Below are 14469 nucleotides of genomic sequence, written 5' to 3'. Positions count from 1 at the left end.
ATGTATGGGTGGGAGGAGAGAATCAGTTCCACAATGTTGTCCTCTGAGCTCCACAAACACAGTGGCATATATGTGTCTGTATCAATACATACACCCCCCGCCCCCCCCCACACACACACACGTCCGATGTTTAAAAAATTAAAAATAGGGCAGGAAAGATGGCTCAGTGGTTAAAAGTATGTACTACTATTCCAAGGGACCCAAGTTCAATTTCCAGCATCCACATGGCAGCTCACAACAATTCTAGTTTCAGGGAATCTGAAACCCTCTCTGGCCTCTTTAGGTACCAGGCATGCATGTGATACATATATAGACATCCAGGTAAAACACCCATACACATACAAGTAAAAAAAATAGCAAGTAAATATTTATATATTTGGGATTGTATTACACTGAAAGGCCTAAGGTCACCTTTTATTGTTTCCACTATTCATGTGTCCATTCAACAGACACTTATAGGCAATGGTATGCCAAGAACTTTTGATGTGCTGGAGACACAGATTCATACAAATTAAAATGTTTCCACCAGGCAGTGGTAGCACATGCTTTTGATACCAGCTTTTGATACCGGCACTCGGGAGGCAGAGGCAGGCAGATCTCTGTGAGTTCAAGGCCAGCCTGGTCTACAAAGTGAGTTTCAGGACAGCCAGGACTGTTACACACAGAAACCCTGTCTCCAAAAACCAAACCAAATCAAACAAAAACCTTTCCTTATGTGTGTGTGTTGGTGGATTATCATCAAGGATGGGGATGACAGGTGAGGAATAATAGGGAGGAATTGGTGCTCTGTTGGAACCTTGTACATTGTCTCCATTGCCGTCCAGGCTGACGCCTCCTTTAGTCTTAACAGTGCTGTCAGGAGTAGATCATTGACAGCAATGCAAAATCATCTCTAGACATGCATATTAATCCTGTCCCTGGGACAGGCAACTTTCTCCACTGGCTGGAGTCAGTTTTACCCCCATTTGCATGTTAGTTTCAATAGTTCTTTACTCTATATAGATCCAGCCCTTTGGCTTTTCTTGTGGACATATTGTTACAACATCTTTACTAGACCTTTTCTCAAAAACAAAAACAAAACCACAACAAAGCTGTAGTGGTAGCACTTGCTTTAATGATGCTTGGAATGTGGTGGCAAGAGGATCAAGAGTTCTGGGTCCAAGATTAGCCAGCATGATACCAAAGCAGAACCGTCAATCTAATTCCCTTCCCCATCTATAAACTGTATAAGAAGCATTATTCATTTGCTCTTTCCTCAGAGACCCTGCCATGATGCTCTCTATAGGTTTATAACACTTTTCATAAATCTCTTATCCGATAAATAAATAAATAAAATTAAAGAAAAGAAAGAAAAACTGGTTATGTGAGACCTTAACCGAAAATAATCAGAAACAGGTATTTAACGTGTTCACTTCTCAGGGTATGAGAATCACGACCTGCTTTTGAAATATTTATGAAATATTTATGAAATATCCTTTCATAAAATAAGTGTTTTATAAATGATGGTGTATATAAATATGTCATGTAGAAAATAAAATGTGGAAACCAGAATGGAAGGTGCTCTGGGAAGACCCTAAAGAATAAAAATGCTGAAGGGATGATTCTTTATCAGAAATTCAGATTTAGCCAGGAGTCCAGTATCTTATCTGGGAACCCTACTTCTGAAGGAAGAGAGGAGCTGTACCTTGCTAGGTTGTGTTTTGACCTTTCAAGTGGTCTTGCACAAAAAGACCTCGTGAGTTGGAGGCGGCACAGAGGAGCGGTATGGGGGCGGGACCGGGGCCACAAATGGGCGTGCCTAGTAAGCCCCTCCCCCATCACATGCTTTTCTGTGCCTGCCGCGTCGGCAGCTAGGGAGAAAGCTAGGCGGCGGCTGCAGCTATTTGGGCTGGTGTGACTGCGGTCGCAGCACTGGGCTGAGCAGATGGCAGCGGCGGCAGTGGCGGCGGGGACTGGAGCCCCGGCAGGCACCGAGTCGGCGGAGGGTGCTCCGGGGCCAGCGGCGGCATTGGAGCTGTGGCTCAGTGAGTAGCTTCGCCCGGCACGTGATTCCGCTTCCCGCCGCCTTGGTTGTCCTCCTCCGCGGGGAAGGGCCTTTAGGCGCTCCCAGGGGATTCCGGGGACCACCCCAGGACTCAGTGGCCCAGCGGCCCCACCTAACAGCTGGAGCGTGAATGCCTAGTGATCTTTTGTGCCAAGCACTGTGCAGGAGGCGTTTCAGCCATTGTTAGTCTGGTTGCAGACCCTGGGCGAACCTGCAGTTACTAACCCCAGACTAGAGTGTGCAGGCTGCGCAGCTTCTTTGCATATCGTTGAGTCTAAGAGCTCATGTGGCTGCTGCCTTTAAGAGCAAAGCCACCCTTTATGCCTACGTACGTGTTTACTCTGGCCAGACTTAATTGTTCCTTGTCCTAGCTTCACGGTGGTCCCTGGAGCTGGGGTTTTTAAGATTCTCGCCTAATCTGAGGACCGAGGTTCAGAAAGGATGAAGAATCCACCCCTTGTTGTGGGCTCCACTGCGATGGTAACACTGGGACATTGCTCACAAAGACATTTTCATTGGGTACTGGCTACCAGACTAGCACCTCCTTAGCAGAAGCTGGAGGAGGGGCACGTGTTGAGCATAGTAGGGGCTGTTTTGTTTACCTGGGGCTTGCCCTAGTTGGTGTACAGTGTTTGTGTGGACAATGGAGGAGGCCATATTTCAGACAGGAAACTGCAAAAACTCAGGACAAGAATGTAGAACATTCTGGGAGCGAGTAGGCCTGCTGGCTCGGAGTGCAGAGCTTGAAGAGCAGGGAATACAGAAAAGATACCTCAGCCTAATTTGCTGATGTAAGTAAGAAGAGCGTGGTTGGCTTTGTATGCTGCAGAAGGCACTGTATTATTAAAAAAAATATATTTTTTATTACATTTTATGTATTTGGGGTGGGTCATGCTGCTCCTGGCTTTTGGAGGTCAGAGAACAAGTGGGGAGGGGGCAGTGATTTATCTCCTTAGAGTCTTCTATAGGTTCCAGGACTTGAACTCGGGTCAAAAGACTTAGTTGCAGGCACCTTTATCTTTAGACTTATTGCTGGCCCAGATTTTTATATTTTGACGGATGGGGGAAGCTGTTGGGGAGAATCTGATCCAGTTAGTCCCCAAAAGACACCACATGCAGCTCTACAGGATGAATTGGTTAAGGGCCCAGGAGTAGATATGTAGATAGCTGGGGGGTGGTGGTGATGCAATGGGACTGACAGGCAGTGGGGATGAAGAGTAGGACATATTAGCTGAGCCCACTGTGTTTAATGTAAACACAGATGCCTGTGCATTACTTTGATTGCATGGTAGTGGTGCAAGCCTTTAATCCCAGCAGAAGCCAGTGATTCTCTGTAAGTTCGAGGCCAGCCTGGTCCACATAGCTAGTTCCAGGACAGCTAGAGCTACATAGTGAGGCCCTGTCTAGGAAAAACAAAACACTCAAAAAAGACACAAACAATAAACAAACCCCAGACAAGATTGGCCAGCACCATAGACAGCCTTCCTGCAGGGTGCTCGAAGGGACTCAGGGGATGAGGAATGGGAAGGATCCCTGGTCTCTGGAATCAGAAGTAATTGTTGACGCCCCACCAGAGAGGAGGAGGGATGATGTATTGTGAAGTTTGAAGTTCTTTGTAAGATATTCAGGAAGAGGTTCTGTGAGTGTTCAGTGGGCTCCAGGCCGGATAAGAGCTGGAGAGGTGGTTTGGGAGCCAGGCTGCAGTGAGTGAAGAGCAGAGATTGGGAGCTGGAGCATGGGCAGGCTCCATATTTCCCAAGCAGAGGGGATGAGTAGCCTGAAGGTCAGAAAACAACAGGCCTGGAAAGCTGGGCTGGGGAGAACCACGGAGAGAGGGGTGTGGCCCATAATTTGTTGGTTCAAGATGGAGACTGGAGGGAGGGGAACTCAGAATCTGGTAAAAGGTTATTGAGAGAGCATTGAGTAAAATGGTGGAAATAGAAGGTTTGTGAAGTGGTGGAGAACAGCAGGCTTAGACTGGAGTTGGAGGAAAGTGTATGCTGGGTAGGGTAAGAGCCAGCAGCTGCTAGTGGATATTTAACAGCGCCTATCTGCAAAGGACTCGGCTCTCCGCTCCAGCCACTTGGCAGTGTGTCACATTGTTCCTAGATACTCTGCGTTTTCAGAGAGGGCTAGAACCAACCTAAACATGGTGAAGGGCAGTGGGATGATCTGTAGGAAGGGTGTGAAAATTTTTTTTTTTGTTTATGGTGCTTGAGTATGAAAGGGAGGGGGGCATCCAGTGGGAATTTGAAAATAATGGAGAGGGCACATGGACCCCTCTTTCTGTGTGTTCCCTTTGAGAACTCCCCTTCTTGGCTTCTAGGATTGTGTTTGGTCACTGCAGAGGGCCTTTAAGGTATTGGAACCCTTGGGCACATGAATAAGAAGTATTGGCCAGAGTGTGGCCTGTAGAGAGGAACAACAGCTTGTCTTGATGAGGTCTGAGGAAGGAGATAAAGGTGGTTGCACATGCAAACTAGTAGGCCCTGGTCACAGCTATGGGCTTGAGGAAGGTGGGGAAGTTCAGGTGTCCTGGAAGAAAACCAAAACACGAAGGTGCACAGCTGGCCTATACTGCATTGGAGATGGGTTTTAACTTCTGTAATTGCCATCTTGGGTATGAATTCCAAGCTGTGGTAGGCTGTTCTGTGCATTACTGGACATTTAAGCTCATCTTGGCCGCCTCTAGCTGCCAATTACACACCTGTCCTTGCCAGTTCTGACACCCCAAGGTGTCTCCAGACATGTCCAATTTCTCAGGATCAGGAGGCCCCTGTTTGCCCATCCTCATTTTCCCTCTCAGGTGGGATGTTGGAGTGTTGACTGCTCATCAGAAACATGTACAGCAGGGACTGGGGGCTTGGCTAGTGCTTATTTAGACCTGAATTTAGATCCCTAGGAATCACATAAAAAGCCAGGCATGACTACACATATCTGTACACCCAGCAGTAGAGGGTAGAGACAGACAGATCTCAGGGCCTTTCTGGCTAGCCAGTCTAGGCAAACCAGAGAGCTTCAGGTTCAAAGAGAGACCTTGTCTCAAAAAATAAAGAGTGAAGGTAGAAAAGCAATTGAGAAGATATCACAACATTAACCTCTGGCTTCCACGAGTATCTGCACAGGTTGGGGAGAGAGACACACACCCACACACTGTGTGTATACGTGTGAAGAAAGTGCTTTGGTTTAAGCAGGAGTGCTGAGGAATGGGGTTTACGGTGGTATAAGTAGAGACAAGAGTTGGAGGAGTTCAAAGCATGGTCAGGATAGGTATGTAGTTGAAGAGGATATACCACGTGTCTTAACAGGATAGATAAGAAAGCCATTGTTAGATCTTGTCTTTATCTTCTCCTTCTAGAGTTGTTGGAATATCAAAATGTTAATACATTTTTTTTTTATGGTTACGAGCCTAGCCTTTAATGGCTGAGCTATCTCTCCAGCCCCATTCCCCCCCCCCCCAGGTTCTTATGGTGTACCCCTGGCTGTCCTGAAACTGGGTCTGTATAGCCCAGGCTGGCCTCAAACTCAGAGATCTGCCTGCCTCTGCCTCCTGAGTTGAGGATTAAAGACCACTGCCTGGTTACATATTTTTATGAAGTTCTTAAATAGTGCCTTGTTATAGTGTATAATAAGTGCCCAATAAACTGGATTATGGAAAGAAAGAAAGGCTTTAGAAAGAAAAGCTTTGAATAGGTGTGGACCCAGCCCCAGAGCTCCATGCTCTCATTGAGATCTTGTTTCTTTTCATGGATTTGCTCAGTTCTCTGCTCCCTGATATACTCAGGGCAGAAATGATTCATTCCACCATGATTTTCAAAAGTTACTGTCTGCCCATGGGCCTTTTGGCTTGGGTCATGTCTGTTGGGATTTGGGTGACCAAGAGCATGGAATAGAATAGGAAGAGTGCCAGACTAGTAGGATGGGAGAGGACAGAGAGGAGATCCCGCTGAACCTTGGGTGGCAGAGGGGATAGTTCACCAAAGGAGCATAAAGAAGCTGTTACTGAAACGATGTTTAATAATACAAAAAGATGGGCAGTGGTGGCACACACCTTTGATTCCAGCATTCAGGGGGCAGAGACAGGCACCTCTCTGTGAGTTCAAGGCCAATGTGATCTATAGAGTGAGTTCCAGGACAGCTAGGGCTATAGAGAAGAACCCTGTTTCAAAAAAAAAAAAAAAAAAAAAAAAAAAAAAAAATTTCTTTTTCTTAAGAAAAGAAAGAAAATCTTTTTAAATTATATTTATTATGTTCCCTCTCTCTACAATGTAGGTGCTCTCTACAATGTAGGTGGTTCTGGGGATGGAACTTAGGTGATAAGGATTGGTGGCAAGAACTTTTATACACTGAACCATCTCTTCTGCTCAGGGTTTTTGTTTTGTTTTGTTTTAATAGGGTTTTGCTATGTAGCCTGGGCTGGACTGGTGTCTAACTCAAGGTGGTCTTGAACTTATGGCAGCCTTCCTGTCTCAGCCTCCTGAGAGCTGGAATTGCCAGTTACCAGTACCATGCTAGCTAGTGCATGTGTCATTATTCCATGTGACTGAATATAGCATTGCCCCTATTGACAAACTCTGAGAACTACTATGAGTGTGGTGTAATCCAGTTAGCTGTGGTTCCCTGTGGGGGTTTCTTTCTCTAGCTGCACGTGGTCGGTTTTGTGCACGTGGTCGGTCACCTTGGTTCCTGACTGGATTCTAACTCTGGTCAAGTCAAAATGAAGTGTAAAGTGGGTCCCTTGGTTTTGCTTCTGCCAGCTTCCGCTGGGAGTCCCATGGGGACTTGCTTCCGCCAGGACTTGCTCCCATACTCCCATATGATAGCCTGTCTTCCTTCACCCCCCCCCCCTCCACTTTTATTCCACACCTGAGGGCTCTGACTTGCAGTCTGCTTCTGTTTCAAAATCCAGAGCTGAGGTGCTCTCCTAGCCTGGAGTCCAGATAACAGCATTCCTACTGGTTCTGGCAGGTTTCCCTGCAGGCTGAATGGAATGATTGATGGGCTTGTAGAGTCCTGGGTTGTTGCCCTGGGGACAAACTTCTTGTGCAGTAAGCACTGCTGTAAGCTTGAGTTAGGCTTCTAGCCTTCAGGATCCTCTTGCAAGCAGCCTCTGCCTCTGGTGACAGAGTTGTGACCCTGGTGATGACTTGGCAGCTGGCTGAGATCATTTGGTTTCTCATATGGTCACTCCAGGAGCCATTTCACTCACGGCTAGAATTTCTACTGTGGTCTTAATACCTTTGACACAGAGCAGAACAGGAACAGTCTTACAGCAAATCTAGAACACTTTTTATTAAGCAAATATGTGACAACAGTATTATTTCTTGGACTCTCCTTGTCCTTTCCAAGGACAGCCTCAGTAAGAAGCCTGGATATCAATTCTCAGTACCCTGGAGACTATGACAGTCACAAAACAAAGAAGGGGGTCCCCTAAGGGTTTACTGGCTTTTCCTTCAGTCCCCCTAGTTCTTCATTGGTTTGGATTTGTGTCAGACAGATCCTAGCAGCTGTTTTCACCAATCAGACCCAGTTGCTGGGACCTCTGGGGGTCACTTTTCTCGGTAGCTGCCCTGAGGCCTCTGAAATAGTTTGGCCAGTCAGGGATTATATGTTCAGAGGCATTTTAGAACGGAAATAGCCACTCTGTCGGCAGCCATGGCCCAGGCAGCTATCCTAGCTCCTCACAGCAGACAAATTCATTTCTTCTTTAAGTGATCACCTGTCTCAGCGATTTTCTGTTGCTGGAGCAGGAAAAGGTGAGAAATCTCCTCATTCCTGCCTCCAGGGAGTCATACTTCTCCCAAGAGCCAGGCTGACCTGGGACTTAACAGAGATTAAAACCCAGTGTTTGTATGGTTTTTTTTTTTTTTTTTGCTCTGTGCCTGGAACAGTTTCCTCAGCTGTAAAGGGTGAGATGATGATAGCATCAAAGTCAGCCCTTCTGAGGACTTTGTCCTGGTGTCCTGCTTCGAAAGCAGCTAGAGAAAGAAACAATAAAAGCGACAGCCATTCCTTTGGGGCTGTAGTAACCCTTGGTGATTCCTCGCCCCAAATCTAGTAGATAAAGAAGAAACATCTTGTGCCATGTGGAGCCTTTGGCTGCTTCCCTTGGTTAAGGGTTTGGGAGCTTCCTAACTTCCTTTGCCACAGTGGACCCTACCTGTGCTGTGCCCTTCTTCTCCAGGAACCCTGCAGAAGGGAATGAAGGACAGGGCTGGATTCTGCATGCTGGGCTCTGCTAGTCCTCCAGGTCTAAATTCCTTTGAGGTTTCAGCCTTGATCTTGTGTTCTGAAGCTGAAGCTTGAATGGTGAATCACTTTTAGGTGATTCGGACACTGAGTCTGAGAGGCACTGTGTTAAAAAAAAAATGTATTTGCATAGATACAGATGGTCCTTAGACCCTTAGAATAACTAGGCAACTTGGTTTTGTTTCTGTATTTTTTTTAAAGATTTACTTTGTTTTAAATTTTATGTGTGTGTGTTTGTACATATTAGTGTAGGTGTTCAAGGAGGCCAAAAGAGAGTGCAGAAACCCCTGGAGCTGGAGTTACAGGTGGTTGTGAGTGGCCCAACATGGGTGCTGGGCACTGGACTCCGGTCCTCTGAATCCAGTACTTCCTCTTAACCACTGAGCCATCACTCCAGCCCCAAGACTTACAATTAAAACAGTTATCACATTTGGTTTTGTTTATTTTAAAATTATGCCTCTATGTTGATATGCCACTGTGTAGGTAATCATCTGAAGCTAGAGTTTCAGATAGTTGTGAACCACCCAAGATGGGTGCTGGGAACTGAACTCAGATCCTCGGCAAGAGCAGTACACATTCCTACACACTGAGCTATCTCTCCAGCCACTTGTTACTTATTTTGTTATGTTCAACAAACATTTGTGTGCTAAAGTCAGTTTTCTCTCTTAACCATGTGGGTCCCAGGGATCAAACTGGGGTTGTCAGGCTTTGCAGAAGTTGCCTGACCAGCTGAGCCATCTCACCAACTATCAACTTACAAATTTTGGAGGATAAGGCTTATAGGGACATTTATTTATTTATTTATTTATTTATTTATTTATTTATTTATTTATTTGAGATAGGGTTTGTCTGTTTAATGCTGGTTGTGCAGGAACTCACTCTGTAGACCAGGTTGGTCTCGAATTCAGAGATCCACTTCCCTCTGCCTGCACTGGGATTAAAGGCATGCACCACCACCTGGTTTATTTAGGTAATTTTCATGGGAAGTCACTTCATGGTTACTCAGGGATCATCTGTATTTTGTACCTATTTGGAAAGCCTTGTGCTAAGCACTACAGGAATAATGTGGCATCTGACTTCAAGGGTTTTAATCTCTGTAGTTCAATAAGGCATATGCATGAGTTTTATAGGAAAAGGCAGAGATTATTTAGAATTAAATAATTATTGATTACTTACTCTGTGCTGGCACTTTAGACACACTAGCCCTAAATCACATGAGGGTTAAAAATACTTTATTCCTAGCTGGGCATGATAGCACACACCTTTAATCTAGCACTTGGGAGGCAGAGGCAGGCAGATCTTTGTGATTTGAGGCCAGTCGGGTCTACAGAGCCAGTTCCAGGACAGCCAAAGCTGTTACACAGAGAAACATGTCTCCATAAAAACAAAAACCAAAACAAAGCTATATTCCTTATTTTTTATGATTAAAACAGAGTCAGAGAGTTCAAGGACATTAATTGATGGTTGTGATTATTTAGGGTAGAGTTAGAGATCACTACCATAAAGTGGTAGTTGGAGAGGAATGACATTAGAATGCCAGTTTGCACCTGCTGTTGGGAAGTTGAGATCACTGGAGTTGGGAATCAGCCTAGGCAAAATAGTGAGACCCTGTGAAAAAAGAAAAAATGTTTTGAGGAATAAGACATCATCCATTTTGTATGGAGATAAAGATCAAGGAAATTATTATTATTGTTGTTACTATTTTACTTTTGTGTTACTAAACCAGAGATTCACATATCCTAGGCAAGTGCTTTACACCTGGGCTCGACTCCAGCTCCTGAGGCAGTCTTTAGGAAAGGGTAGCGTTTGAATTGTGATCAGATTGGCAGATAGGGTTCTTCAAGATAAGGCCCTGTGTGTGTGTGTGTGTGTGTGTGTGTGCCCTTTGATTCTCACATGACCTCCACATGACACTGATGTGACTGTAGTAGGAAACAGTTAGCTAACACTAGGTTGAGGATGGAGTCCTGGGGAATCAGGAGGGAGAAGACTTGGTACTGGAGTGGTATGGGGAGGGGAGTTTTTTTCCTAGCAGAAAGAATTCTGATAAGTCTTTAAAAAATTTTAAATTATATTTTAGCATAGGCGTTTTGTGTGTGTGTGTGTGTGTGTGTGTATGTGTGTGTGTCCCACTACAGTGTGAAAGTAGAAGTAAGAGGAAAAACTTTTAGGAGTCAGTTCTTTCCTTCTATCATATGGGATCAACTGGAGTCATTGAGCTTGGATACCTGTGGATCCATCTCACTGGCCTCCTGAGGAGTCTACAGAGAGGGTAGATGTCTGAGAGGAGTCAAAGACCTCTGCGGGAAAGAAATAACATCAGGTTTCACCCCTGAGAATAGATCTTTGCCAGGGCAAGGGTAGACAGCCCAGAGTCAAGAATATTGTAGGAAAAGCGAGAACCAAAATAGCCTTCTTGTGGCGGGGTATTGCCTCTCAGTTATGGGGCTAAGAAACCGAGTTCCCAGATGCTACCCCAGCCGACCACAGTGCAAAGCCAGGATGGGAGCTCTGGACATTGGCATGAAGGCAGCACACATAGACCAACTTTGCTTACTAGTAATTGCTTACTAATTAGCTTTCTCATTCGTGCATCCAGTGTATCTTCAATAAGGGTTTAACATTTCTGGCATGTGTTACTGACTATGGTGAACACAACACAGACATTGTCCCTGCCCCTCTCAGCCTCCTAGCCACTGATCTACCTCTGGAGCTATGATGTCACAGCCTGTGCAGAAGGTACACATTTCTTTTGTTATGCTTCCTTTAACTTTATTGTTGATTCCTTGACAGACAAAGCCACAGACCCAAGCATGGTGGAGCAGGATTGGTCAGCTATCCAGAATTTCTGTGAGCAGGTGAACACTGACCCCAATGGGTAAGCTCCTTTAGAGACACCCTTGACTTTGGGAGCACAAGGCAGAACTCAGATCCTTGTCTCTGGGGCCTGCAGCTGGGAATACATTCATTCTTTTTCCTTTACAATCTAAGCAAATTGGTATTTCAAAACAAAACAAACAAACATAAAACAACAAAAATAAACCCAAAACCAAACTGTTTGGCAGCTTTGCTTTTTTGTTTGTTTGTTTTTTTCTTTTGGAGACAGGCTTTTTTCCTATGAAATCCTGTGAGTTCAAGTCCAGCCTGGTTTACAGAGCTAATTCTAGGACAGCCAGGGCTGTTATACAGAGAAATTCCCATCTCAAAAAACCAAAAACTAAAAAAGAAAGATTTATTTAAATTTATGTGTGTTTTACCTGCATGTATGTAAATGCAGCACATGCATGCCAGGTGCCCACAGATTAGGAGAGGTCAGATTCCCAGGACTGGAGTTCTGGTGATAGTTGTGAGCTGCCATGTGGGTGCTGGGAACTGAGCCCAGGTCTTGCATGTGTACCAAGTGCTTTTAACTGCTGAACCATTTCCTAGCACCCTCTTTATTATGATTTAGATACACTGTTTTATGCAGAGAAAGCATGGCAAAGCTTTACTTTAATTTTTTATTTGCAGTGGTGAGCATTGGACTCAGGGCCTTGTGCATGATAAGCATGCACTCCACCACTGAATCACATCTCTACCTGAGAGCAAGGTTTTTTAAAATTTATTTCCAAAGCCCCTGCAGAAGAATTGAGGAATAACAGTTTACCCAGATGTTGACCTACATGATGCTAAATAGTCACCTATTTGAAGTATACCTAAAGCTTTCACTCTTCCTGCTCTAGTGTTCACTGGGTAGCTGTCCTAGGGTGGATGGGGTCTTTGTTGCTCTGAGCTTTGACTGCCTCGCCTGCTGTTGTGGGAGTGGCTAAGGAGGATATGATGTAGCCCGGGAAGACTCTGGCTCCAAGACCTACAGACACAGCTGGGGTGGGAGCTGCTCAGTGTCTCACAGGTTTATGCCCTCGCTCTGCCGAGTATACTCTTCCTCTGCTTTGGGACACTGTGGGGGGTGGGGGGGCTTGAAATGAGTATGTGCTGCTAGGTTGCTTAGGTGGTCCACCCCACCCAGAGTCTGGGTCTGTTTTGGTTTTTCTTCATTCAGCCCGACACATGCGCCCTGGCTACTGGCCCACAAGATCCAGTCTCCACAAGAGAAGGAAGCCCTTTACGCCCTGACGGTGAGTTGTCTGGCCACTCCCACTCAGCCCACACATTCCTGTTGAAACTCTAGAAAGAGCACTGAGGTCACTAGACAGGTTCTCCTTTCCAGGCATTGACAACAGGCTAGGGGCTTTCCCAGATGCTTACTAAGACTGCACTGAGACTGCTTTGGGAGAGGAAAGGAGGGGTTCACTTCTGTTTGCCTCCTCAACTTAGATCAGGGCTGGCAACCAACAGAGCAAACACCAATGAAAGATGGAGTTGGTGTTGTGTCTGTACAGGACAGCTGCTGTTCAAGCCTCGCTCATGGTTGCTATGCCTAAGTTTGGGCCACTGTTATTGGGATTTTTACCTTCCCAAAAGAAATCAAAAGTCCATTAATATGATGAATTCTCTGAATATGTAGTTAATGATGGAAACTCTTTTTTAAAAATGGGGGGTTACTTTTATGTCTTGAGTGTTTTGTCTACATGTAAGTATGTGCACTAAAAGCATGCCTGGGTGGCCACAGAGGCCCAGGAGGATGCAGGTTTCCCTGGACCTAAAGTTGTAAACCCTCAAGTGGCTGCTGGGAATTGACCTCATTCCTCAGAAGAGGAATAGGTCTTAACCACTGGGTCATCTCTCCAGCCTCCCCCATCCCTTTTTAAAAAAATGAAGTATTTCCTATTTCTAGAATTGAAAATAAGGACAATTACTATCTGTAGAAGAAAGTTGGAGGCTAGCTGAGTAATCCATCACTCGGAAGGTTAAGGCAGGAGGATCCCAGCTAGAGATCAGCCTGGGGAAAAATTGGTGGGGTGGTACAGGCCTGTAATTCCAGCACTCGGGAGGCAGAAGCAGAGGGAATGCTGTAAGATTAGACTAGTCTGGGCTAGATGGGGAATTCTAGGTTAGCCAGGGCTGTGCCATGAGGCTCTGTCTCAGAAACAGAGACTCATTTGATAATAAAGATCATTGTGGGCTGTGCATGGTGGTTAATGCCTTTAATCCCAGCTTTTGGGAGACAGAGGCAGGCAGATCTTTGAGACCAGCCTGGTCTACATATCAAGTTTCAGAACAGTTAGGGATACGTGATAGAGGGATCCTGTCTCCAAAAAAAGAAAATAAGAAAGAAAAAGGCAAAACTATATTGGGCTCAGGGATGCAGTCCTAGCTTGCCTTTGGATGCCAAGGGTAGTGGACCAAGCAGTTCTTAGGCCCTGGGGGGTGGGGAGACCCTTGGGCCAGTTTTGCTTGCCCAAAGAGTCATCTAAGCATCCCATTGAGCTTCTTCTGGACACCAACAAGGCACTTCTAAACAGAGGACTTTGTTGTTTTAAGACAGACTCTCACTATGTAGCCCGTCCTGGCCTGGAATGCAAGAGATCCACCTGCTTCTGCCAGGATTAAAGGTGTGTGTCACCACATGTAACCACTGTGTTTGGCTTTTTAAAATATTTTATGTGTATCAGTGTTTAGTTTGCATGCATGTATGTTTGTATATCACAAGTGTCACACTTGTGCCTGGTGTCTGGGGAGGCCAGAAGAGGGCGCGAGATCTCTTAGAACTGGAGTTACAGTTATAGACAGTATACAGCACAATGTAGGTGCTGGGACTTGAACTTCGATCCTTTGGAAGGACAGCTGATATATATTTCTATGCGTATGGGTATTTTGCTTGCATGCACAGATATGTGCACCACATGTATTCCTGGTGCCATGGATCCTCTGGAACTGGAATTACAGACAGTGTGAACTGCCTGCCATGTGGGTGCTGACTATTGAACTCATGTCCTCTAGAGGAGCAGCCAGTGCTCTTAACCACTCAGCCATCTCTCCAGCCCCATCATCCTCTACTCCCAACCCCACCCTGAAACCAGGGTTTCTCTGTGTAGATCTGGCTGTCCTGGAACTTGCTCTGTAGTCTAGGCTCTTTGTTTTTTTGGTGCAGGAACTCATGTAGCCCAGGCTGGCTATAAACTCAGCAATGTAGCTAAGGATGAATTTCAAAAACCTGGGTTACAGGTGTGCACACCCAGTTGTGCTGCTGGGGCTGCAGCGTAGAGCTTCAAGAATGCTAGCAAAGGCTACCA

The 14469-nt window shown here is 45.6% G+C and overlaps 1 protein-coding gene across 1 annotated transcript in view; it reads left to right on the top strand.

The window, feature by feature from the left end:
* The first annotated feature begins 1868 nt into the window (after nucleotides 1–1868).
* The window catches only part of Gga2 (golgi associated, gamma adaptin ear containing, ARF binding protein 2), a 36013-nt gene continuing 23412 nt past the window's right edge, over nucleotides 1869–14469 (top strand). Inside the window, exons 1-3 of the mRNA XM_051192858.1 lie at nucleotides 1869–2024; nucleotides 11087–11171; nucleotides 12336–12411. Coding sequence (XP_051048815.1) covers nucleotides 1925–2024; nucleotides 11087–11171; nucleotides 12336–12411 — 261 coding nt within the window. The 5' untranslated portion in view covers nucleotides 1869–1924. The remainder of the gene's footprint in view (nucleotides 2025–11086; nucleotides 11172–12335; nucleotides 12412–14469) is intronic.

This window comes from Phodopus roborovskii, unplaced genomic scaffold, assembly GCF_943737965.1.
Source record: "Phodopus roborovskii unplaced genomic scaffold, PHOROB, whole genome shotgun sequence".
Taxonomy (NCBI): Eukaryota; Metazoa; Chordata; class Mammalia; order Rodentia; family Cricetidae; genus Phodopus; species Phodopus roborovskii.
This window is presented reverse-complemented; position numbering and strand designations above follow the sequence as displayed.